Consider the following 25,460-nt stretch of genomic DNA (forward strand, 5'->3'; position numbering starts at 1 on the left):
TGAGCACTCTTGACTATTTTTAACCATTAGCTTGTATAAAGCTTTTTAGTCACACAGTTAAGTCTACAGTTTTGCATCAGATTAAATAGATACGATATGCAGAATTTGGAGTGTGTGCTATGTAATTGTGCTGAATCTGGGATAATACTTTTACCATTAAGATGTTATCAAAGTTTGAAAAAGCTATTTTCAGACAAAAAATATGTATCCATATTCAGCACACACTGTAAAGAATGAACATGTTGGCATCACTATACTGTTACAACCACTTTAAAGAGATGTATGCCTTTAGTGAATAGAAATTTGATAGTTGCTGTGTGTTTTCTGGGCTGTATGGCCATGTTTCAGAAGCATTTTTTTCCTATGGCCATACAGCCCAGAAAACTCACAGCAACCCATTGATTCTGGCCAGGAAAGCATTTGACAACACAAATTTGATATCTAAATGAGGTTGGAAGGTTATATATTTTGGAGAGTAAAATATTTCCCTGGTCTTATATTTAACCGTTCAAAAATAAAGGACAAAAAGGGATTTTATTCAGCCAAATAAATGAACTTGAATTTTAGTGGAAAGTATTCATTTTAACTATTTATTGCATTATATGTACTTTGAAATCATGACACTGCAATGTGTCTGGCTATTTGTTTTCATTACTTCATTGCTGTTTTTAGTAGTGTATACATTCTATTATTCAGACAATTGATCAACTTGTAAATATCTTCTCATCTGTACATATATTTATTTATTTACAGCATTTATATTCCGCCCTTCTCACCCCGAAGGGGACTCAGGGCGGATCACATTACACATATAGGCAAACATTCAATGCCTTTTAACATAGAACAAAGACAAGACAAACATAGGCTTCGAGCGGGCCTCGAACTCATGACCTCCTGGTCAGAGTGATTCATTGCAGTTAATTGCAGCTGGCTTGTTCTCCCGCCTGCGCCACAGCCCGGGCCCATAAATAAATAAATGGTTTGTTCATGAGGTTTCTTCCACAACATTATTTCATATTGATATTCCTCCAAGGAATGCATGAAAAACAAGATGTATTTGAGGTATGCAAAGATCATTGAACCCAGCTTGAGACTCATGACTGGAATGCAATAACAAAAATATATATCTCTCCCAGAGAAAGAGGCCAAACTGGAGGCCAAAAGGGGAAGAGCATCAACTTGCGTCAAGGATGTGTATATTTGTGAGGAAACCATGACTTAAAATTACAGAAAACAGATTGAGAGCTTTTGGTTAAATTAAAGGAAGGGCAGCAACGGTTACATCATTGTATAAGTCTATTACAGATCTCCAAGAGAGACCAAACATTTGGATGATAAATTCTTAGAACAGTTTTTTTAAAAGGGGGAGATTTAGAGGTAATGGGAGACTTCAACCACTTGATATTTATTGGAGGTCAAACGCTACCAGGAAACTAAGGCTCCACACACACAGCTGAATAAAATCCCACATTTTCTGTTTTGAGCTCCGTTACGTGGCAGTGTGGATTCAGATAACCCAGTTCAAAGCAGGCATTATGGATTATCTGCCTTGATATTCTGGGTTATATGGCAGTGTGGAAGGGCCCAAATTTTTGCCTTGGAGACAGTTTCATTTTTCAGCAAGTGGAGGAGGCAACAAGGGGATCATCTTTTTTGGACCAAATCCTTACCAATTATATCGTGTTTCCCCAAAAATAAGACAATGTCTTATATTATTTTTTACTCCCAAACGTACTCCTATTTTTACTTGGTGCCCTTCCCTGAATTGCAGAAGTTCATAGTATTTTCCCATGCAATTCAAGTCAAGTCAGAGTACAATAGTCCAGTGTGGAAGGACCAATGTGTCCGAACTGCATATTTGTCGTCCATCCTGTGTGTTCTGGCAACCAAATGAAGGAGCTCCTCTGCTTCCTGCCTTGAAGCTATAACTTCTGATCTGGAAAATGCAGTCCATGGTCAAGTTCCTAATCCAAGCAGCCTATGTATCTGAGGCTGGATTTAAAATGGGATGGATAGATTAGTATTTTATCCATCCATTTATCTCAGTGCCAAAATGTTCATTCCTATGTCTGGTGTTACTGGATTTGTGTTTTCAACTTGTTTTAATGTACTGTTAGCTACTTTGAGTTCCATTATCAGGAGAAGGGGTGTATGAACAGATTAAAATAAGAATAGTAGCAATTATATTACAGTAGAGTCTCACTTATCCAACACTCGCTTATCCAACGTTTTGGATTATCCAACACATTTTTGTAGTCAATGTTTTCAATACATCATGATATTTTGGTGCTAAATTCGTAAATACAGTAATTACTACATAGCATTACTGCGTATTGAACTACTTTTTCTGTCAAATTTGTTGTATAACATGATGTTTTGGTGCTTAATTTGTAAAATCATAACCTAATTTGATGTTGAATAGGCTTTTCCTTAATCTCTCATTATCCAACATATTCGCTTATCCAACGTTCTGCCGGCCCGTTTATGTTGAATAAGCGAGATTCTACTGTAATTCTATGTGGATATTTTTTGAAAATCTATAATGGTTATTATTATATCCTGCTTTTCTCTCTTAAAAGTGGCGATTGGTGCTAAAAGCAATATACAGCGTAAAACGTAAAATATCGAAACGTTGAAGTAGAATTAAACAAGGGGCTCTGGAAACCGTTCAAACCATTAAAACCTATGCAAAACTGCATTTAAATCAGGTTTAATATGCATTTTAAATACTTCTTCCAGGCTCCTACACAGCTGTATACAATCCAGATTATCTACTTTGAACTGGATTATATGGCAGTGCAGACTTGAACTAGATTGTATGGCAATGTAGACTCGGGACACGACAATATAATCCAGAATATAAAAGCAGATAATCCACAATATCTGCTTTGAATTGGATTATGGGAGTCTACATTGCCATGTAATCCAGTTCAGTGTGGATTTTATACAGTTTAAGCGGCTGAGGGGGAAAAGGAAGGGGCCTGAGGCTGTCAGGAATGGTGGAGTTGGAAGTCCAAAACACCTGGAGGGAAGGCCCAAGTTTGCCCATGCCTGGCCTACTGCATAGTGGAGAGAGTCAGGGGGCGTGTCCTGTGGCAGTCGCCGGGTCATGAATATGCATGAGTGGGTTGTCCCTGCCGCCGGCTGGCTTCTTCAGCCAAACGGAAGTGCTGCGACGCTTGGTTCCGGGCGCTTCCGGGAGGAAGATGGCGGCGGCGGCGCGGAGCCTGTCGCGGAGGGGCGTGGGGCTGGGCCGGCCTCCTCGCCGCGGAGAGCCGCCTTCCTCCTCCGCCTCCTCGCCGTTGGATATCGTGAGGCCCTCGGTGGCGGAGCTCTCCCGGGCCGTGCGGAGCCACATCCCCTGCTCGGTGCCCGGCTGCGGAAAGGTGCTGCCCAACCCGCCGGCCCTCAGCATGCACCTCAGCAAGGCCCACCGCCTCCTGCCTCCTCAGGTGAGCCTGGCCCGGACTCCCCGCGAGGCCTTTCCTGGCGGCCTGTGCTTCTCCTCGTCCTCTGTCTTTCAAAAGCGGTCAAGAGCGACTTGAGAAACTGCAAGTCGCTTCTGATGTGAGACAACTGGCCTGACATAATAATAATAATAATAATACCCTGTTTCCCCTAAAATAAGACATCCCCAGAAAATAAGACCTAGTAGAGGTTTTGCTGAATTGCTAAATATAAGGCCTCCCCCGAAAGTAAGACCTAGCAAAGTTTTTGTTTGGAAGCATGCCCACCGAACAAAACACCAGAGCATGCAGGATCAGTAAATGTACGTACCATAGGGTGTTGTACATGGAAATAATGGTCATAACAAGAAATTCTTGATAGGATTCACAGTTTGTCTGGTTATGCTGGTTTGTGATGACAACTACTTTACAGTATATAATAAATGTTCATTTTTTTTGTTCAACAATAAATATGAATTCTTCTTCATGGAAAAATAAGACATCCCCTGAAAATAAGACCTAGAGCATCTTTGGGAGCAAAAATTAATATAAGACACTGTCTTATTTTCGGGAAAACACGGTAATATATTTTGGGATCACAAACCTGCAAAAGTATTGGAGAATGAGCATAATATAATAGTGAGCATAATATTATGGGCCCCTGGTGGTGGCACAGTGTGTTAAAGCGCTGAGCTGCTGAACTTGCAGACCGAAAGGTCCCAGGTTCAAATCCCGGGAGCGGAATGAGCGCCCGCTGTTAGCCCCAGCTCCTGCCAACCTAGCAGTTCGAAAACATGCAAATGTGAGTAGATCAATAGGTACCGCTCCAGCGGGAAGGTAACGGCACTCCATGCAGTCATGCTGGCCACATGACCTTGGAGGTGTCTACAGACAACGCCGGCTTTGAAATGAAGCTGAGCACCAACCCCCAGAGTCGGTCATGACTGGACTTAACGTCAGGGGAAAACCTTTTTTAACCCTATATATTATTATATATTATATAATAATAATAATAATAATAATAATAATAATAATAATATATTTCGGGATCACAAACCTGCAAAAGTATTGGAAAATGAGCATGCAAAGATACTGTGGGACTTCCGAATCCAGACTGACAAAGTTCTGGAACAAAACACACCAGACATCACAGTTGTGGAAAAGAAAAAGGTTTGGATAATTGATGTCGCCATCCCAGGTGACAGTCGCATTGATGAAAAACAACAGGAAAAACTCAGCCGCTATCAGGACCTCAAGATTGAACTTCAAAGACTCTGGCAGAAACCAGTGCAGGTGGTCCCGGTGGTGATGGGCACATTGGGTGCCGTGCCAAAAGATCTCAGCCGGCATTTGGAAACAATAGACTAGACATTGACAAAATTACAATCTGCCAACTGCAAAAGGCCACCCTACTGGGATCTGCACGCATCATCCAAAAATAAATCTCACAGTCCTAGACACTTGGGAAGTGTTCGACTTGTGATTTTGTGATACGAAATCCAGCATATCTATCTTGTTTGCTGTGTCATAATAAAATTGCTTTGTCGAACCCATGCTCTTCCCCTTTTTCTACATGTCAAAGGGAACGGGATGCAGGGCAGGGGAAGAAAAATATGAATTGAAAACATTATGAATTGCAGTGGGACATCAACGAAGGAACGGGTGATGTAAGTACACATCGCCCAGGCCAAGGCTCCTATATAGCTCGGCTTGTCAGGCAAACTAAGGCAATTGTTGACCTGGCTCAGGAATGCTCTGATCACTGTCATGTTACGTCACAAAGAGGACTGATTTGGTGTGGAATCTACCATGAGTTTTGCTTCTGCAGAAGATTATACGATGGTCCACTGAAGCTCTCAAAAATGTCCATTAAAGGTCTCATGTCAAGGCAGGCAAAGGAATGAACATGGAAAATAGTATCTTCTGTTGTTAATTCCACATATTTGCTTCTTTAAAAATAATATTATTTTACTTCTTCAGGATGGAAAAATAAATCCTGCAGTAAGAAAAGACTTGAAAACACCACAGAAGTACTACTGCTGTCCAATTGAAGGCTGTCCGAGAGGACCACAAAGGCCCTTCTCACAGTTTTCGCTTGTACGACAGGTACGTGGCATAACATATTGCAGAAGGATTTTTTGGTAATATTTTTGTATGAAGTTATTACCTTAACAGTAATAATAAATATTGCTTCTTAATTTCCATTTTAGTTGTCAACTGGGTGCAGTTTATTAAATTTGAAGGTTGGAAAACAGTCATTCTGTAGGACTAAAGAGTATAGAATAAGGCTTTGGATGGTTTTCATGCCATTGTTAGAAAAGTGAGTGGACGTGTTAAATCAGTTGAGTAAGTGAGTCTTGTTGCAAAGTCATGATAACCCGAAGACACGCTTTGATACCTTGAAATGAAAGTGGGAAGTAGAGAATTATTTTATCCACTGTTGCTGAGTCATTGCTTCGGGGGACTGGTCTGATTCATCACTGTGTGAAATGTACTCTTTTTGTTATAATTACTTGATTATGTCAGGCTTATAATAGCCTGCTTTGACTACTGAGAACATGAGCTGCTAACCTATTCAGAATGAATGAGCATAAGTGACGGATCTGAATCTTCTGACAACTTCATTCTGCAGTTCTTACTATGTTTTATAATTAAGCCTGTGGGAGTGACAGTGAGCATGATCCCTTCAGATCCATTTGCAACACTTCTTCAGTTCAAGCAGAGTCAGATAGCGCAGGTGGGCTTTTATTGTAACTATTTCCATGATATTTATGTAAACATTTTAAGTACAGTAGAGTCTCACTTATCCAACATAAACGGGCCGGCAGAACCTTGGATAAGTGAATATGTTGGATAATAAGGAGGGATTAAGGAAAAGCCTATTAAACGTCTGATTAGGTTATGATTTTACAAATTAAACACCAAAACATCATGTTATACAACAAATTTGACAGAAAAAGTAGTTCAATATGCATTAATGCTATGTAGTAATTACTGTATTTACAAATTTAGCACCAAAATATCACAATGTATTGAAAACATTGACTACAAAATGCGTTGGATAATCCAGAACGTTGGATAAGCAAGTGTTGGATAAGTGAGACTCTACTGTATTTTCAATAGATAGTTTAAAATTAAATAACTGTTTGCCCAGCAATTGCCTGCTGAAATGTTTCTGTGTATTATTATTATCATCATCATCTTGGAGTTTTTTCCCCCCAATTCAGAACTCAAGAAGATTAACAAAAAATTTAAAACACTTACAAATTCACAGAATACAGCAGATTCAATTTTGTTCCTTAGGAATATGGATTATCTAGCATTTGATTTAAATGCAAAAGATTTTGAAGTTCAATCCTTAAAACATCCAAGGGCTGAAATCCTGGAGAGCTGCTGACAGTCAGTATAGAGAATATTGAGCTGGATAGACCAATAGGTATACACCGTTATTTTATGTTCCTGTAACCTTCTTGATTGCTTTTATGTGTTTCAGCACTTCATGAAAATGCATGCTGAAAAAAAGCATAAATGTGACAAGTGTAGCAATTCCTATGGCACTGTATGGGATCTAAAGCGGCATGTTGAGGACTGTGGCAAGACCTTCCAGTGCACCTGTGGGTGCCCTTATGCCAGCAGGACAGCACTCTTGTCTCACATTTATAGGACGCAGCATGAGATCCCTGCTGAACACCGGTAAGAGGAATAGTTTTCATTGTGCTTTCCTATATGTGCACAAACTTGCCTTTAAATGTTGAGTTAAAGCACTTTGTGTGAATTACTGCCCCTGCTAGCTGTTCTTTTGCTCGTAGCTTTCCTTTAAAGTTTTTGCTTACAACATAGCATCTAATGTCAATTATTTTTCAACAAGGAGTTTTAGCCTAGTGATTCAGGATGCTGTGTAATGTAGACCTTTTCAATAAGGAAGAAAATGTAGCAAGTGTTCGGGAAATTATTCATCAAGAAGTTTAACATAATAGGTTCATGAATATTGAACGCACTAATCAGAAAAGAGTACCAAAGACATACTCAGCATTGTTGTCTGTTTAAATTAAAATTGCTGCAGGATTATGCATTGCTGAATAATCTAAGCCAATTTTGAGTATAGGTAACAGTTCGTTTCTTTGCCTAGCAATTTTTGCTTAATGTTGCATTCAGTTCCTTTTTCAATCCTTTTACTAAATATGTTTTCAAATCAGACCTTTTTCTTCATTTTACTGAAATTCTGTTTTAATAATAGTAAGAGCTGCAAGGTGAGAAGGACCTTTTAGTTGAAAGGCTCTTTAACCAATTCTGTTCTTTTCTTGGCTCCGTTTGAGTTTAAGATATAATGCTTCCTTCTGTCAGGAGTTTGGACCTTGACTTTGGAAGGTATTTCTGCAGGGGGGGATGTTTTTATTATTTTATTTCTACCCCACTTTATCTAACTAAAAAGTGTGCTACAATTGACCACAATTGTTAAGAATTTGTTCATGTTTACAGGGATCCACCTAGTAAGAAAAGGAAATTAGAAACCTCAATATCCAGTCAGCTGCTGCGAGAAAAAGTGAAAGAAGCATCTGCCAATATCCAGATAGAGTACACTCGTTCTAACGACTTCGAGACATCGGAGATCAAACCAGCAGCTTCCTTTGAGGACTCCAGCCATTCCTGTACAACTAAACAAACACAAACACAGCCAAAAAATGCACCAAAGTTGCTTCTGCCAAAACCAAAAGTTGCTTTGGTTAAACTCCCTGTAATGCAGCTTACTCATTTGCCTGTCTTTGTATCAGCACCAGACTCTTCTGTCAAACCTGTTGTCGTTACTGTTGATAACAAAGGCTCTGTGATGAACACTGTTCACTTAATGCCTCTGCCTGTCGTATTTATGGTGCCTGCGTTGGAGACTGAAACACATGCACTTAAAAGCTCCCTTCCCTTTTCAAAAACCAAAAACACAGGCAGCATGGAGCCAGTCAGCACGGGTGTCCAGGTCAATTTGGGTAAAGTTACACCATCAGGTAATGCAATTCAAGATCTGGAGGCCATATGCTACAAGAATGGGATTTGTTCCACAAACGTACAGACTGATTTATCTTATATTTCACAGAACTTTGTGCCTTCTGGAGCCTGGCCTGCTGATTCCTCTGTGTCGTCTTGCTCTCAGACAGACCTGACGTTCAGTTCACAGGTTTTGCTGCCAATTAGTGTGCAAACACAAACCCTGTTACCTTGTTCAAAGCTGACTTCCTCCATAGCTGCTCAGACAGATACACTCGCCCAGGCTTGTTTCCAGTCTGGTGTAATTTCACGGGAGACTCAGACCAACAGGTCACAGAAAGATAAGGATGGGAGAGCACAAATGGACCAGTCTGTGATGTGCAATGACATTTTTGACAGTATTAGTTCACCATTTAACAATGCAAGTCCTGTGGCTCTTCCAGGCCCCAACCTGGTGTCTGCAGGCCTGGGTCAAAGTTTGTTACAAAGAGGAAGCTGCAGGTCTTTGAATCAGGACACAAAGTGTGAACCAATTATCAGTTTCAGTGCACAGAATAATATTCTTCCACAGCAAGTTATGACAGACAATCAGACCCAAACGATGGAGTTACTGAATGACCTAGAAACTATTTTTTCAAGTAATACAGCAGGACAGCCATTGGATAATCGTACTCTGTTAGCAGACACTAATTCAAATTCCACCACTCCCCTCCCTTCTGGCTCTGCACAGAATGCAGGAATAGATTTTGACATAGAGGATTTCTTCACTGCCTCCAATATCCAAACGCAGACAGAAGAGACCAAGCTTGATAACTTGAGCTCTGAGCCAGTTTTGGAATCACTAGATATTGAAACTCAGACAGATTTATTTTCAGATGATGTCATACAGTCCTATAACTGCAGAAATAATCCCAGTTTCTTAGCTTTGGAGATGTTTGACACACAGACCCAGACGGACTTAAATTTCTTTTTAGATAGCCCCTATCTTTCTTTGGGGAGTATTTTGAAGCAGTCTGCCTTCTCTATGAGCACAGATTCATCTGATACAGAAACACAAACAGAAATGCAGTTTTCTGAGAGGAGTGCCTCCAACCAAATGGCAGAATGCAAAGTTGAGCTAAGCAGTGCTGAAACACAGACCATGGATAGCTGCTTTGAAACTTTAGGCAGCTTATTCCTAACCAGCAATGAGACTCAGACAGCGATGGATGACTTTCTTTTAGCTGACTTGGCCTGGAATACAATGGAATCACAGTTCAGTTCAGTGGAAACACAGACTTGTGCAGAATTGTGCTCTTTGTTTCAAAGTACTGATAAGACAAGCCAGTGAGTGCTTTTCTTGAATTCTGCCTTTCCTGAGGTTTATGTTATGCGCGGGTAGGAGAAACTGATCCTGGTGTCAGTTCTGATGAATGTAATAGAACGTATAAGTTGGTTTACAAACCCTGACTTATTATGAGGTACTTTTAACTGCTAAATGTTCATTATTAATATGACTCCTGTGTATGTTTGTTCCCTGTATCTTATTGCTATATATTTGAACCTTTCATGACTAATGAGTCATCTGGTGCCTACCTCTGCTCCTTACTCATAGCCTTTAGTCATGCCTGTCCTCTGAATTTGACACTAAGGCTGCAAACTTTAAGTCATTTATTGTGAGTTATTGCTGTGCAAACGAGTAAACAGTCATACAATTGCATTTATAATTGGACCAGGCCTGGCTTTCCTTACATGCTTTTTGATCCTCCAAATCCTAAATGTATTGTCCATCATTGTTTTATTTATTGTTTACAGTTTAACTATATGGTCACTATGTCATGATTGTGTCTAGTGATTCCTAAGAATTCACGTTTCTGCATGCTGATTTGATCAAAGTTGAGTTCTGCATGAATATTTCTAGCAAAATCTGGAGCAACATGTTACTTACTGCGTTAAGCAGGATATTCTAAGAATCCTACCAAAGTATTATAAAGCAGCTTTTACTTTGTTCTGACTTCTGATATATGAGCCATGCTTTTTGTTTCTTGGGAGATAGTATTCTTACAGATCCTTAACAGCAACAAAGAAACCCAACCAAACACCTTTGTTTCAAGAACTGCAAATCAAACCGTAGAAAGGAGCTTCAGAACATACGTCATTTGGTCGGTCTCCTACAACTAATAAAATTGTTCACCAAACCACCACATGACTTGCGTGCAACCATAGACATTAACCAAAGATTTTACGTTATGGTGGAGGTACAGTTGTGGCAGTGAGTGAATTCCCTGATTTCCTGTTGATCCTTAGACTTAATCAAAAACTGCTATAACTTTCGAAGATTGAAAACTATAGTGATTATTGATTTAATTAAATGCTGTTGATAACAGTCTGCCAACATACATGTATAATCAATTATTCATTTTCTGAACTGATGTTATATTTTGCCCTCAAACTCTTGTTGCTTTTAGTCAGACTTTTAATGTGTGAACAGTCCAGGTTCATATTTGTGTCCTTTCTGTCTGTTCAGGAACCAACAGTGGATGCCTGTTACTTAGATTCATTCTATAAAGGGTTATGTCCCTTGTTTCTTTAGTAGGATGGTATCTGCCTTAGAAGCACACCTGGGAGAGAATTCATGATTGAATCCTGTATGCTCAAAGCATCGTTGAAACTTCCACTGATTACTTTAGCCAAACTGGCAAATGGCTTCTAGGTTGATGAAAGTGGCATAGTGTTCTCCTTCACAGAACAGTATGCTGTTGAAAAGTTGATGGAGCTGCAGGATCCAAATGAGACACATTTTTGTCAAAGCATTTTGCATCACTGAAGTCTGATTATGCAAGTTACCATGCCTCACATAAATTGTTTTGATATGAATTGCTACTCTTGAGAGAAATTTTGAGTATACTTGGAGTTTGTCTTGTGCTTCCTGTGCAAAGCTTGGTGTGATTTATTTTGCTAAAGGAGACATTGCCCTTTTAGTTGCAGTTCACATATAGTGGCCTTTATGAACCTGACAAAAATGTCAGCACCTTGTCTTCGTAGTAGTAGCTGTGCTTAGAGGATATATTCAAATACTCAGGCATTGGTACCCGAGCACTAGTATGTGTCTATTCATCTCAAAACACAGCAGGCAACTATCCGGAGTAAAAGCAATACCACCGATACAGTAGGGAATTCGTTGGCTCGAAATCCTCAAATTATTGTCTTTTAAGTTGCTATTTATAGATAGAAGATACTTCTAAAAACAAGGATGCAGTTTTGATCTCTGGGTCATCTTTCATCCTATGCTGTTTACAGTGCGTCATTTATATTTTGCAGTAACTCATATCAGACTGTGCCTGTGACTAAATCTGCACGTGGGATGAAGAAACTGCATGGGTGAGGGAAATGTACTGCATTTGTTTTGAGCTCATAAATTAGACTTAACAGTTCTCCACAAATTTGTGTGTTTTTTTCCCTACAGGATTAGCTAATCTGCCATATGCCTCCATTTGCAGTCTTATAGTAGAAGTATGATATAACCACCATATTCACAGGAGATATATTCCAAATTTTACTGTGGAAACAAAACTGTAGATAACAGTGCATCATATTCAAATGAACAACTCAAAGAGTCACCCTCAAGGACTCCTCCAATGTGACTATGCAGAGGAAGCATAGAATTGCCTGGGGGACCAAGAAAATTCCTAGAGATGATCAGATGTGGGTAAACAAAACCATAGGAACCAGGTATGGAGATCATACCATATGTGATAAAATGAAAATAACTTTGACCTAACCCTATTGGTTAACTGATTTGATCAAGGAGCTATGATGCATGGGGGATTTTTTCCCTTAGGTTCTATTTAGAGGGTTTCTGCCCAGCCAATGGACACTTTGTAGAACTAAAGTGTTGGTCAAATTATAATTATCTAAACTCAGTCCCTGTCTGAAATTAATATGAGCCCATTAAAAGGAGTTTGTGCACAAAGCTATTGCCTTTAATTTTATATTTGCAGAGGCTTTCCTAGTATATCCTACGTAGGGCCCTTCTACACTGCCATATAATCCAGTTCAAAGCAGATAATCTGGATTTTATACAGCGATGTAGAAGGGGTCTTAGTAGTAATATACATTGAAAAGACTTGTATTTTTAAAAAATAGTTTATGTAGATACTATATTGGTATGGCCAAAACAGTGCTTAGTTACATGAAACATTAGCAAATCAGTTACAAGAGGTAAGTTTATTTAAGCATGGGTTACCTGACCCAAATAGAGCATAATACCACAGCTCCATATTTTGAACTAGTTTCTCCCTTGTTTAATCTACACAATAAAGTCCTTCACAAAAGACTTGCCATGCTCAGTCTATCTTTGGGACCTTCCACACAGCCATATAACCCAGAATATCAAGGCTGAAAATCTCACAATATCTGCTTTGAAGTGGATTATCTGAGGTCCCTTCCAGCTAGGCCCTATATCCCAGGATTTGATCACAGGTTTTCTGTTTATTCCAGATTATCTGGCAGTGTGGACTCGTAATCCAGTTTAAAGCAGAAAACCTGGGATCAGATCCTGAAATGTAGGGTCACTCTGGAAGGGCCCTGCGTCCACAATGGCATATATTCCAGCAGAAAATGTGGGATTTTATTCAGCTGTATTGAAGGGGCCTTTGCTTAAAGCAAACAAAAACTCACTCTGCTTCTCATTATTAATCCACTTAGATGTTACATTGCCAAATAATGTGCTACTATTTGTGGTTCTTATCCTTATTGTTCTACTAAGATAACAGAAGGCGCTTACTGTTATGCATTGGAATATTTATTTGCAGTTCCTGGAATAATAACAGTCTATATGGTCTATATAGATAACACACCTTTAAACAAACCCAATTTAATATTGGGTAACCTACTGGCTTTTTCTGGGAAGAACCTCATACTTAAGTTCTTATGTTGTTGGGATTTTTTCAGTTAGAGTTCACTATTACCTAGAAACCAAATGAAATAAGTTCTTATTCAGGCAACGAAGGGGAACATAGCTTTACATGTTGCTGCCTGTCTCAAGCCTATAACTTTTTCCACGTGATCAACTCTCCCAAAACTTAGTTGGTTTCTTTCTTTAGCCTTCACAAGGCTATCCTAGCTGCTATGTTTCAGATATTTTAATGCCTTCAATTAAAGGGTCAGCAGCAGCACTTTACAAAGTAGGGATAAAAGAAAGGTGATCAACAGTGTGCCATATTGTGCAATCTTTGAAAGCATCTTCACTAATGCAGTGATGGGAGAGGCAGTTTTGAAAAACTGATTTCTGGATCCTGTTATGTTTAATTTCACTCCACAATTGTATAAATATTCTTTATATTCCTAAGGCTTGGATATCTTTCTGTACTGCATCTAAAGCAGTGGGGCTATATAAAAAAAACCCTCTTGCTAAAATAACTGTTTTTTTAAAGGTACTGCTAAGTTGCTTCTTTTTTTACCACTTCCATCTTCCTCTTTCTACGTTGCAAGAGACTAACATGGTTACTTCTTTGAGAGCACAATAAAGCAAGCACAGTAGGCAAAATGCACTTGCCTCTTGATTTGTAATCGTAAAATGAGTTAACCAGATCTGGTCTGGTTTTGCAAGCTAAGCAGGGTCAGCCCTTGTTAGTACTTGGATGGGAGACTGCCAAATGAATACCAGGTACAGTCAGTTCCATTTTAGAGGAAAAAACTGGCAGAACTACCTCTGGGTATTCTTTGTCTAAGAAAATCCTATGGCATTCACAGATTTGTCAGAAGTCAACAGGCAGCTTGAATGCATATGCGCACACACTAGATGTTTATGCAATTGCATGTATAGAACTACAAGTACTATAGACTTGAAATAAATTAATCTTTGCCCTGTGTAAAACTGTTTAAGTGCCCACATGTATGTGATGCAGCCCATGTATGTCATAAAGGCAAAGGAGTAAATACGTGCCTGTCTTGATTCACCAGCATTCCTGCCTTTTATTTTTACTGAATATTATTTATGCAGCATGCTAGTGTTTGGTTGTCTTTTATTTGTTCTGGACATGCTTGTTCTCAATAGTTGCAAATGGAATGAGTTGATTTATGAAACCATCTGCATATACTTTACTATGGGTAATTCCCACCTCCAAAACAATTTAATTCACTCTTCTGTTAGATGCAGAACTATCACTGGTTATTCTGTATGTGCATCAGCATCTCATGGAGGAGCCGTGGTGACACAGTAGGTTAAACCCTTGTGCCAGCTGAACTGCTGACCTGAAGGTTGCTGGTACGAATCCACGAGATGGGGTGAGCTCTTGTCTGTCGGCTCTAGTTTGCGGGGACATGAAAGAAGCCTCCCGGCTAACACATCTGGGCGTCTCCTGGGCAACGTCTCTGTAGATGACCAATTCTCTCACACTAGAAATGACTTGCGGAATGTTCTCAAGTCGCTTCTGACACAATAAAAAAATCGGTATTTCATGGCTGTATATCATTATCTGGCCTTTTACTCGCATTCCTTAAGATATGCATTTGACAGAATAAATTTTGTTTTTGAAGCTACTAGCAATGGTAGAGCTATTTTCCAGAAATGTACCTACTGTTGAAAGATCAACAGATCAAAGCATTGTGATTTTAGTCATTAGAAACCATGATGTCATCGAACTGCTACAGAAAAAAGGTCATTTTGTTTTCCACACAGCACTTGTGTCTTACAAAGTGTGTGGAATGAGAGGATATTTCCCTCTTGTCTTGTGGCAGCTCTGTTCGGCAGGGTTTCCTAAGGAGATGCAATGATTTCAAGAGAAAGCGAAACAGGCTGCCATAAAAATTGAAGAGCTGGAAAATGTATTAAAAAACAGAGACCCATCCATGCCACTTTGAATTTCTAGCAACTGTGTATTACACTCACAATTATAGTAGTATGTTAGATCTGAATTTGCCTCAATTAATAAGCATCCCTTTCTCTTTTTGAGTAGTGTTTGCCCTTCCTTCCCATGTAACAAGCTAGAACCAGAGCTCATGAATCCCAGATATTTGCCTCCAAGTAAAAGCTGAGCTCATAAATCCTAATGATTAAGTTTACAGCCTAATTTGTGGTGTTGCTATACTTGAGGCAATTTTTAATTGTGTCAGAAGCAACTTGAGAACATACTGCAAATCGCTTCTGGTGTAGGAGAATTGGCCATCTACAGAGACGTTGCCCAGGGGATGCCCAGATGTGTTACCATCCTGCAGGGAGGCTTCTCTTATGTTCCCGCAAGCTAGAGCTGACAGAAAGGAGCTCACCCCATCTCACACATTTGAACCAGCAACCTTCAGGTTAGTAACTCAACCTTCAAGCCAGCAGTTCAGCCAGCACAAAGGTTTAATAAATTGCGCCACCACGGCTCCTTGAGGCAATGCTGTCCTGTTTCACCATTGCAGTAAATATGTTCAATATCTTTGCAAACTGAATAGTAATGACTTCACAAGATTATTCTAGGCCACGGAAAAGACCCAACATATTTCAGAAAAAGACAAAATACCTGAGTCTTGTGGACAAATCAAAGAGTGGTACATTATTTTTGTATTGGATTTTTCTACCACATTATTCATACCAATTTTTTTTCTATTCTTTGGCTTGACTTTTTTAGTTGCAGGTCTGTGGGATACCATTTCATCAGGTGTGGCGTCTTCTCTTTTAGTTCTTTTTGCAGCAGTTGCTTCGTTATTTAAAGGGGGCTCCAGATGTATATTGATAACACCAAATTCATCTTGCCTAAAGACCAACAATGCATTTAAGGTTATATAGCTCAAGTTGCTATGGATTACTTTTGACAGGTTGGTCTCCTTATGTCTCATGACTTTAGGTCTTGTCCATTGTTTTGAGTAGTTAATTTCATATTCCTTTATAGGCAAGGTCTTTTCTTCACCTAGAAGTGTTTGAATAGAGTTTAATTTTTTTCTCATGATTTCTCTTTCAGAATTTGTCGTCATTTTGTATGGTTTGATACTGGCGACGCCAATCTCTTGATTGCTTGAAATGGTTTCTATTTTAGGAAATTTGTCATGATTTTTTTGTTTCTTGCTTCCTAGTTGATCTACCCAGTCCATGTTTTTTTTCAGACTAGATGTGATTTTCTGATGACATATCCTTGGAAGTATTTTGTTTCTCCTTGGCTTTTTGGAGATTTTACAGCATGCAAAGGGAGTCGCTCTCCCCCAACCTTGTTCCTGGGAGAGGGAAAAAAAACACTGAATTAATACTGAGATGTTTGCAGCCGTACAAAATAATAAATTTTCCATTTCATAATACAGACATTTTTATATGGTTAATGTGACCAAATTGGGACTTAATTTGGGTCACATTTCTTACATTTTTCATTTATTGCCTTAAGTTTAACAAATATAATGGAGGTGCCAGTGGCACAATGGCTTAAACCCCTTGTACCAGCAGGACTGCTGACCGAAAGGTTAGTAGTTCAAATCCGGGGAGCGGGGTGACCTCCCATCTGTCAGCTCCAGCTTCTCATGTAGGGACGTGAGAAGCCTCTCACAGGATGGTAAAACATCTGAGTGTCCTCTGGGCAACATCCTTGCAGACTGTCAATTCTCTCACACCAGAAGCAACTTGCACTTTCTCAAGTCACTCCTGACACGAAAAAAAACTAATATAATGGGAAACTAATAATAATTTCCTATTATATTTAATTGGCTAACTTGTAAGTAGATTTTTAAAGAGACCAATACAGATTTGTGCTCACCTAATATATACCATATATACTCATATATAAGGAGGCCTCATGTATAAGTCGAGGGCAGATTTTAGGTTAGAGATTTTGACATGACCTGTGTATAAATCGAGGGTAATTCCATTCATAAAGGCTAAAAGTGGTGCTACATCAAAGATAGTAAATAGGTTTGGTGTTGTTTTTTTTAAGAAAATCTCCCAGAGTGGATTAAGCTCTTGCCTTTTGCCACTCTACTCAGAGAAGGGGATGGCTCCTTTTTTGGATAAGAGTTTGGGTACAGTACTTACATTGACCTGTGGGTAGCCGAGCCCAGGTTTTGGCGAAATAAATTTTTTAGACTTCTACATAAATATATAGCAGGCATGGGCAAACTGGTCCTCCAGGTGTTTTGGACTTCTACTCCCATAAGGCTGTTAGGAATTATGGGAGTTGAAATCCAAAACACCTGGAAGACTGAAGTTTGCCCATGCCTGCTATATAGGATAATAGCATGGCTGTCCTGATGATATACTACTGATTCTGAAGCTCCATCAGCATTATTTCTTTTCACTTGATTCAGGGCTTTTCTACACTGCCATATAGTCCAGATAATCCACTTTGAATAGGATTATCTGAGTACACTGCCAGATAATTCAGTTCAAAGCAGATAATCTGGACTGTATACAGCTGTGTGGAAGGGTCCATAGGCAGCTGCTTGTCAGAAAAAGCAAGCTTTGGATTTACGGAATTGGTCTTCATGGTTATTTAAATCCTGGTCAGTAGTCTTAATTTATGGAAAAGTGAACCCAAAGAAAATTCTATAGCATTTTTCATCTCAGTAAAAACAATATGACATAATTTATCTCTCATTCCTTGTAGTACAGTAATTATTTTCCTCTTTCCATATTTTATAAAATCTTTTTTTTAAAAAAACCCTCTAGCTGAAATCTAGAGGGAAAAGGTAGAGATACGTGCACATGTACATGTACAGCTACATATATTTGTTGGGAGTATTTATAAATGTACCTTCCTTGACAAAATGCCACTGACAAGTTATCATTGACAAATTGAAAAACTAAGCATTTACTCTATAGCAAAACCTCTACTACTTAGCAGGACTAGGCAGATAAGTAGTCACCAAGTGAAGCAGTCACATACAGTGGCTAAGGCCCTTTCCACACAGCCATATAACCCAGAATATCAAGGCAGAAAATCCCACAATATCTGCTTTCAACTGAATTATCTGAATCCACACTGCCATATATCCCAGTTCAAAGCAGAAAATGTGGGATTTTATTCAGCTGTGTGGAAGGGTCCTAAATTACTGGTAGCAAAAACAGTAATGCAACAAAAACTAAGAAAATAAAAGAATTCCACGGTGTTTTGAGGAATTTTGCTTCCTCTACAGATTATATCAAAGGAGGCACTCACTCCATTTAATTGCTGGTTGAGCACAAAGTGCTTTAAATCACAAACTTGCAGAAATAGATTATGGTTTCTAAAAGATCTTACACGTAGATAATTTCTCTCTTAAATGCTTTAATCCCCCCCCCCCTTTTGTCAAATATAGTTTTTCCTGAAAAGTATGGTTGATTATTAAGGGGGATTTTTTCCCACCCTGATGCTACTTAACATTTTTGATAAAAATGGCCTTGTTCTAGTTCAAAGAACTCAAAGAACAAGCCACAACCATTAGAACACCCATGGCACCATTTTACACAGACTCGGCAATATTTATGTTTGCATTTATTTTCTGAAGTTTCATTTAAAAATAAGAATATTTTAGTATTTGTTTTGTTGATATATGTGTGTGTGTGTGTGTCCATATACATACATACATACATACATACATACATACACACACATACATATATATGACTCTTTACAATGGGATTTTAGGCTTACAAGTAAAACAATATATACAACAAACATAAACAAATCGGGGTCCATTTTAGAGAACATGTAGAATAAACCTTTCCTCTGTGCTCAAACACAATGCCGAATCCAAGTATCTATGCAAATGACCAGAAGCAATGAGAACAATCTTTCCAAATATTGTTCTTGTAGGAAATCTTCCTGATATTTTTTTAGTTGTCTAGTTCATACCCTATGTAAACTGCCATGCTGCTTGTACAGTATAAGCAAGAAACACATGTCAACTAACTTGCATTAAGCTTATATTTGTGGGTTCTGCAAATCCATAGCTGACAGGTGCCACTTGTCTGCTAGCTTTAAAAAATCCTCTCAAAGCTTCAAAACATACAACCTTGACATATAAGCTACTAGAACTTCAATACATTTATGAACAAGCTCAGTTTTTGAGAGTGAAAATAATTTAGCAAAAGTGCTATGAGAATGAAATTGATCCAATAGAGATAGAGTCCCTGCATTATTGTTTTAATGTGACATGGGACTCTTGCAACTGGATATCCAGAAGTGTCATTACCTTCCTGCTACTCCAAATGCATCAAGGAAGGTGTTGGACAATTATGGCAGGTGTTGACAGGACAATCTCTTGGGCTGAAATACTGAGGAACGTGCTGTCACTGTGTATACAGAGAAGTGTTTTATTGAAGCTGTTTGGACTATGAAAGAATGCAAGTTACCTAGTCTGAAATGGAAGGAAAAGGCCTAGCTAATGTAAACAGATTGAAATGTATAGGCATTAGTCTGCATAAAGAAGAATACAAACAAAGCTTAGTTCTTATGTATATTTGTAAACATTAAAAGAAATACAAGTCTTAAAAAATAAACTCGTCACAGTATCTGATAAGGTCTAAGCTCTACACAAAAAAAATTAAAGGCCTCTGGAGAATAATAATCATGTTAACTCACATCACTGTGGCACAGACCATACCGATTGTATTCAGTGATTCACCCAGTGAACTATGAAGCTGGATATTGGCACAAGCAACCACAGTATGGCCCATGACACCCCTCGCTTGTCTTCTTTGGCATGCAGAAAAGACAGAAGCAGTGGTGTCTTTGGCATGATGATTCCCAAATCTTGGAAGTTTAAGTTAGGCTTAAGTTATTTATCAAACAAACTTAAGTAATGGCTATTTTCAGTATTAACTCAACTATGCCTTGAAGAGACAGATTACATTGCTGAAGCTAAACATGTAGTAAACTTTCGAAAGATGTGTACCAATGCCAAACTCATAGTCTAGCAAATTGCATTTACATGTTGTGGGGACTGGAAATAATGAATCCCACATACACTTTCCTAAACAAGAACTGTGTGGGAAAGCTGTTAATGGTATAAACATTTTACCAAATGGAGGGCCTCACTATGGTACTATAAGGTAAAGTTCAGAATCCATGGGCTCAGCAAAATATATTTAAGAACCTACTAAAACCATTATTCTATTTCTAATAGGCAGTTAATTTTGTTCAAAATGAGTAATACTTAACTCTGTTTTCATAAAGCACCTATGCAAATGAATAAATACCCAGTCTACTTTAGAATGACCCCTAAATATTTGTCTCATGTGTATTCCTCAAAATAAAAACATATCAGTAACAACATCAAACTACAGCTTAAGTCAGGTCAGGTCAGCCTTGAAGGCAATGCGGTAATTGCAAGGCAGCTGACCGTTAAGGAGGGGAATAGTCCAGAAAGCACTGGGATCTCCTGGGGTTTTGACCCATTTCCTTGATTTGTTCCACTGTGACTCCTGCTTCCGGTGCAAGGGTCTCGAATCTCACTGGCTTTGCTGACTTGCAATCCTTTCGTATGCAGAAAATGCATGCTGTTTGGATGTTTGTTTCTTCTCATTGCAATTGAGTTAGACACAGCTGCAACTTTTCTATCGGGTAAAAAAGCACAGGGCCAGTAGGACTGATCCAAATTTCTTGAGAAGAATGAAGTCTTTGAAAGCCTTGGGAAAAGAGAGGCTACCTCTTGCATTTTAATTTGTTCCTTCACTGCATCCAATATTGAACCTATTCTTTTTTCAAACTTCTGCTCTTTGGTTTTAAAAAACTGAGCCGAGGAAATTGTCTCTGAAACAGCATGGAATGTTGTTTCACTTGCCTGGGATAAAGCTGTCTTACTTTTCTTTGGCGAAGGATCCAGGCTGTTGTTTTTGAGAGCTGCATCCTTCAGAGGTGGCAGTACTAGTGATGGCTTCATGGCAGGAGCTTCAGAACCTACTTGGTTACATGCAAGGGGGTCACTGTTCTTTATGTCCTTATACTTCTGGGCTTCTATACTTTTGAACTTTCCCGGGGACAGTATATTAAACTCTTTTATTGGCACTGCTTTCTTTTCTACTTGCAGTACTGAGCTTTCTTTCATTAGAAAAAACTTTCTTTCATTTAGAGATGGTGGAACATCCTTTAAGATCATTCTTGCCTTTTCTTCTTGGGGTGTCTGGATGGAATGTATTTTTCCATAATAGCTTTCTTTCTTGATGTCATCTACTGCAGAAGGTGGTGTTATGGATGTACTTGCAGAAAGCAGAGTTTGTTGCTTTTGTGGAATATTGTCTGTGGCAGCACACTTGCTTGATCTGAAATCAGATTTCAGTTGATCTGTAATCTTGGAATCTTGATCCAAACCTTTGTCAATAACTTGCATCAGATCTGAGCAATATAGGCACCCACTGACAGACTCGCTTGTTCTTGCCTTTCTAGCTCTCTTTTGTAACTGCAGTTGAGCAAATGGGGCTGTTTTGATCCAGCCTTGGACCTGAGACAACAACAAGTATCAATACAAGTTAGGTAAAGCATGTGTGTGTGGGAAACAAAAACAATCAAATATAACTAGCCATTGGTTTGCTACTTTAAATAGCAACACAACTATTTTAATAGTAATCGCTTTCCTATTGTAACTACAAGTCAAGCAACAGGAAAAGTTTTCTGCCTTCCAAAAAAAAGGGGACAGCCAGTGCAAAGTTACTAGGCAACTATGAAGGCATTATCAAGGAATTCAGACTAAATTATCCAGTGAGGTCGATCAGAGCTAGCTCCCAAACACTTGCTATAATCACTTTTTTAAAGAACCAAGCTACGCATACAACCTCATGCCTAAATTTCAATCACAATTACATATGGTGACCAAACTGTTAATGATCTTAATTTTTTAATTTTAGGAGGTAAGAAATAAGTGTGCAATTATAACAAATCATGGTTTATCAAGCTGAAATCATTCAAAACAAACTACCCTGTAGTATCCATTTTAAACTAAGTACTTTTTTTAAAAAAATTGCTTAAATATGAAATTTCACAACATAATATTCTCACTCACAGCATCCTCCCATCCTGTTCCATTAACATAGTCGAAGGATTTTTCTTCTTGTTCATTTACACTATTACTGATGTTCAAAAGAATGTAAATTTGATTTCTCTCTCGCCTCTCACTCGGATAGGTGCAGCACAATTCTATTTCTGCATTTCTTGTATTTGCAGCAGATCTTTCGGAATCAATTTTATTTTGTTTCTGTTCAGAGGAGGTCATTACCGTTGCTGTCTCTGCAAGTTGTATGCCTTATTCCTACAGAAGATGGTTTATGAAATGACAGTCAGGCAATGGATTTTATATTATCTTTAAAAAAGACTATACGGTAATAATAATAATCATAGGTATGGTTATATCTTTCGTTGCCCAAGTTTCCCAAGATGGTAATGTGAAAAGTTTAGGTTACTCCAAGTAACTTGGCCCAGGAAGTTTTATTATCAATACCATCCTTTTAGTCCCAAAATGGGTCTAAATGCTCAGTATTATTCTACTGTCAACAGCCTATCATCCCAGAGTTTTCATTGCATCTAGGAACATTTCATCTGCATCAAGTAGTGGTGCTAGGGTATCCCCTAACAGCAATGCACTACATCACAATAGTGGCATTCACAATAATCTAGGTGATAAAAGGATAAATTATAACTTGAGGATTGCCTGTATAGAGGTGTCTTTTCCATCTGACTCAACAACCAGTGTAGATCAGGCAAGGGCAAACTTTGGCCTTGCGGGTGTTTTGGATTTCAACTCCCACAATTCCTCACAGCCTACCGGCTGTTAGGAATTATGGGAGTTGAAATCCAAAACACCCACAAGGCCAAAGTTTGCCCTTGCCTGCCTTGAAAGCACCAGATCCTGATATTATAAAATAAGCAGGATCAGTCCTGGTTTGATGGGAGGTGAAGACCAAATACTCTCTGAATCCAGAACAAACCCATACTAGCAGACAGGAAAAGTACAACCCAAGCCCTCCCGACAGATGGCCACTCAACTTTGGTTTAGAAACCTCCAGGGAAGGAAAGGCTCCAGCAGACTCTACACAAACATGTCTGACCTTCTGGAAATGCTTTAGCGTTAGATGGGACCTTCTTTTTCCTGCAGCTCAATTCTCCACTCAGCCATGGGAAGCAATTGTGTGGGCTGTGCTGAGTCACACTCTCTCAGCCCCAGAACAAACAAACAGAGACTGATGGGTCCACCATAATACAAAAACAATTTGAAGGCCCACAAGCACCACTTGCATTCAGCACATGCTCTGAAGTGCCCTCAGGTGTAGACATCCAGTGTGGAAACTCAACTCTGCACACGCTCATAACCCCCCTCTACACTGCCATTAAAATCCAGATTTATCTGATTTGAACTGGATTATATGGCAGTATAGACTCGGGCCTCTTCTACACTGCCATATAATCCACATTATCAAAACTGATAATCCACATCATCTGCTTTGAACTGGATCATATGAGTCTACACTGCCAAATAATCCAGTTCAAAGCAGATCATCTGGATTTTCTATGGCAGTGTCAAAGGCCTCATATAATCCAGTTCAAAGCAAATAATGAGGATTAGTATCTGCTTTGATAATCTGGATTCTATGGCAGTGCAGATCCATCTGAAGGTCCCTTCGGCCCCATCTACACAACCATATAAATCCGGATTATCTGCTTTGAACTGGATTATGTGAGTCTATGGGCCCTTCCACACAGCCATATAACCCAGAATAGCAAACCAGATAATCCAAAATATCTCCTTTGGGTTGTCTGAGTCCACGCTGCCATATAATCCAATTCATTGTGGATTTTATACAGCTGTGTGGAAGTGGCCGGCATTGCCATATAATCCAGTTCAGAGCAGATAATCTGGATTTTATATGGCAAGTAGATGAGGCCTTCTATGTGGTTTTATAAAATCCGGAGTATATGCTTTGAACTGGATTATACGGGTCTACATTGCCATATAGGCCCCTCCCACCAGTAACATGCTTATGCGTATATGTATATATGGGCGTGTGTATATGTATGTATGCGCACATGCATGTATACATATATATAATATAATATATTGTATATGCATATAATATTGATAATATTATTTTGTAATACAATATAATACTAATAATACAATATAATAATATTAATTATATATTATATATTACATCTAATGTAATATTATTAATAATATTACAATATATAGGTATAGTACAACATGGTAATTTATTGCCAGTATTGTGCTATGCTAATAATATAATATTGTATGTAAATTTAATTTGTAAGCCGCTCTGAGTCCCCTTCGGGGTGAAAAGGGTGGGATATAAATGTATTAAATAAATAATAAATATAATCCATTCAAAGCAGATTATCTGGATTTTATATGGCAGTTCAGATGGGGCCTTCTACACAGCGGTTTAAAATCTGGATTAGGTTGCTTTGAAATGGATTATACGAGTCTACATTACCATATAATCCAGAACAAATAAAATCCAGATTTTATATAGCGGTGTAGATGGGACGTTGTACACGGGTTTTTTAAATCCGGATTATCTGCTTTGAACTGGATTATACGAGTCTACATTGCCATAAAATCCATTCAAAACAGATTATCTGGATTTTATATGGCAGTTTAGATGGGGCCTTCTACACAGCCGTTTAAAATCTGGATTATGTGCTTTGAACTGGATTATACAAGTCTACATTACCATATAATCCAGAACAAATAAAATAATCCAGATTTTATATAGTGGTGTAGATGGGACGTTGTACACGGGTTTTTGAAATCCGGATTATCTGCTTTGAACTGGATTATACGAGTCTACATTGCCATGTAATCCAGTTGAGTGCAGAAAATCTGGACTGTATATGGCAGTGTAGATGGGGCCTTCTACACGGCCTAATAAAATCCGGAGTATCTGTTTTGAACTGGATTACCTGAGTCTCGGTTGCCACCGCTTACCTTCTTCGTTGTTCAGACTCGCCCCATCCTTCCTTGAACGCCCTCCCAGCCCCTTCCTTCTTCCCTTCTTTCTTTCCTTCCTTTTTTTCCTTCCTTCCTTCTTCTTGACGTCATGGGCCTCTTCGGCCCCCATCCCCTCGGAACCGTTGGTTGCCATGGAGACGTTTGTGAGGG

General features: G+C 38.9%; 2 protein-coding genes across 12 annotated transcripts; one reads left to right on the forward strand and one right to left on the reverse strand.

The window, feature by feature from the left end:
• The first annotated feature begins 3,163 nt into the window (after positions 1-3,163).
• On the forward strand, positions 3,164-14,361 carry atmin (ATM interactor). Of its 2 annotated transcripts, XM_062961800.1 has the most exons (5): positions 3,164-3,452; positions 5,427-5,552; positions 6,940-7,139; positions 11,727-11,786; positions 11,872-14,361. In XM_062961800.1, exons 1-5 carry the CDS (start codon positions 3,207-3,209, stop codon positions 11,879-11,881), a joined length of 642 nt encoding a protein of 213 aa, XP_062817870.1. In that variant the 5' UTR covers positions 3,164-3,206; the 3' UTR covers positions 11,882-14,361. The 2 variants fall into 2 exon arrangements, with proteins under 2 accessions (XP_062817870.1, XP_003223011.1); XM_003222963.4 differs by lacking the exons at positions 11,727-11,786; positions 11,872-14,361 and adding an exon at positions 7,926-10,802 and having other exon boundaries at positions 3,171-3,452.
• cunh16orf46 (chromosome unknown C16orf46 homolog) lies at positions 13,192-25,460 on the reverse strand. 10 transcript variants are annotated; one of them, XR_001730487.2, is made up of 5 exons: positions 25,287-25,453; positions 22,350-22,595; positions 20,694-21,791; positions 19,545-19,644; positions 16,462-16,601 (listed from the first exon to the last, which is right to left on the reverse strand). XR_001730487.2 is itself a non-coding variant. In XM_008113936.3 (5 exons), exons 2-4 carry the CDS (start codon positions 22,557-22,559, stop codon positions 19,586-19,588), a joined length of 906 nt encoding a protein of 301 aa, XP_008112143.1. In that variant the 5' UTR covers positions 22,560-22,595; positions 25,287-25,453; the 3' UTR covers positions 16,462-16,601; positions 19,545-19,585. The 10 variants fall into 10 exon arrangements, 8 of the variants coding, with proteins under 8 accessions (XP_016850255.1, XP_016850254.1, XP_062817872.1 ...); XR_001730488.2 differs by having other exon boundaries at positions 21,135-21,791; positions 25,287-25,452; XM_008113936.3 differs by having other exon boundaries at positions 21,155-21,791.

This window comes from Anolis carolinensis, unplaced genomic scaffold, assembly GCF_035594765.1.
Source record: "Anolis carolinensis isolate JA03-04 unplaced genomic scaffold, rAnoCar3.1.pri scaffold_9, whole genome shotgun sequence".
Taxonomy (NCBI): Eukaryota; Metazoa; Chordata; class Lepidosauria; order Squamata; family Dactyloidae; genus Anolis; species Anolis carolinensis.

What these genes read in the sequence shown, in the direction of transcription:
- atmin (XM_003222963.4), top strand. Translation starts at nt 3,207, where the DNA reads ATGGCGGCGGCGGCGCGGAGCCTGTCGCGGAGGGGCGTGGGGCTGGGC. An exon ending in ACCGCCTCCTGCCTCCTCAG is followed by an intron (nt 3,453 to 5,426) that starts GTGAGCCTGGCC and finishes TTACTTCTTCAG; the next exon opens with GATGGAAAAATAAATCCTGC. An exon ending in GAGATCCCTGCTGAACACCG is followed by an intron (nt 7,140 to 7,925) that starts GTAAGAGGAATA and finishes TCATGTTTACAG; the next exon opens with GGATCCACCTAGTAAGAAAA.
- cunh16orf46 (XM_016994765.2), bottom strand. Translation starts at nt 22,559, where the DNA reads ATGACCTCCTCTGAACAGAAACAAAATAAAATTGATTCCGAAAGATCT. An exon ending in GAACAGGATGGGAGGATGCT is followed by an intron (nt 21,792 to 22,349) that starts GTGAGTGAGAAT and finishes TTGTTGTCTCAG; the next exon opens with GTCCAAGGCTGGATCAAAAC. An exon ending in GACTATTCCCCTCCTTAACG is followed by an intron (nt 16,602 to 20,693) that starts GTCAGCTGCCTT and finishes TCCCTCTCCCAG; the next exon opens with GAACAAGGTTGGGGGAGAGC.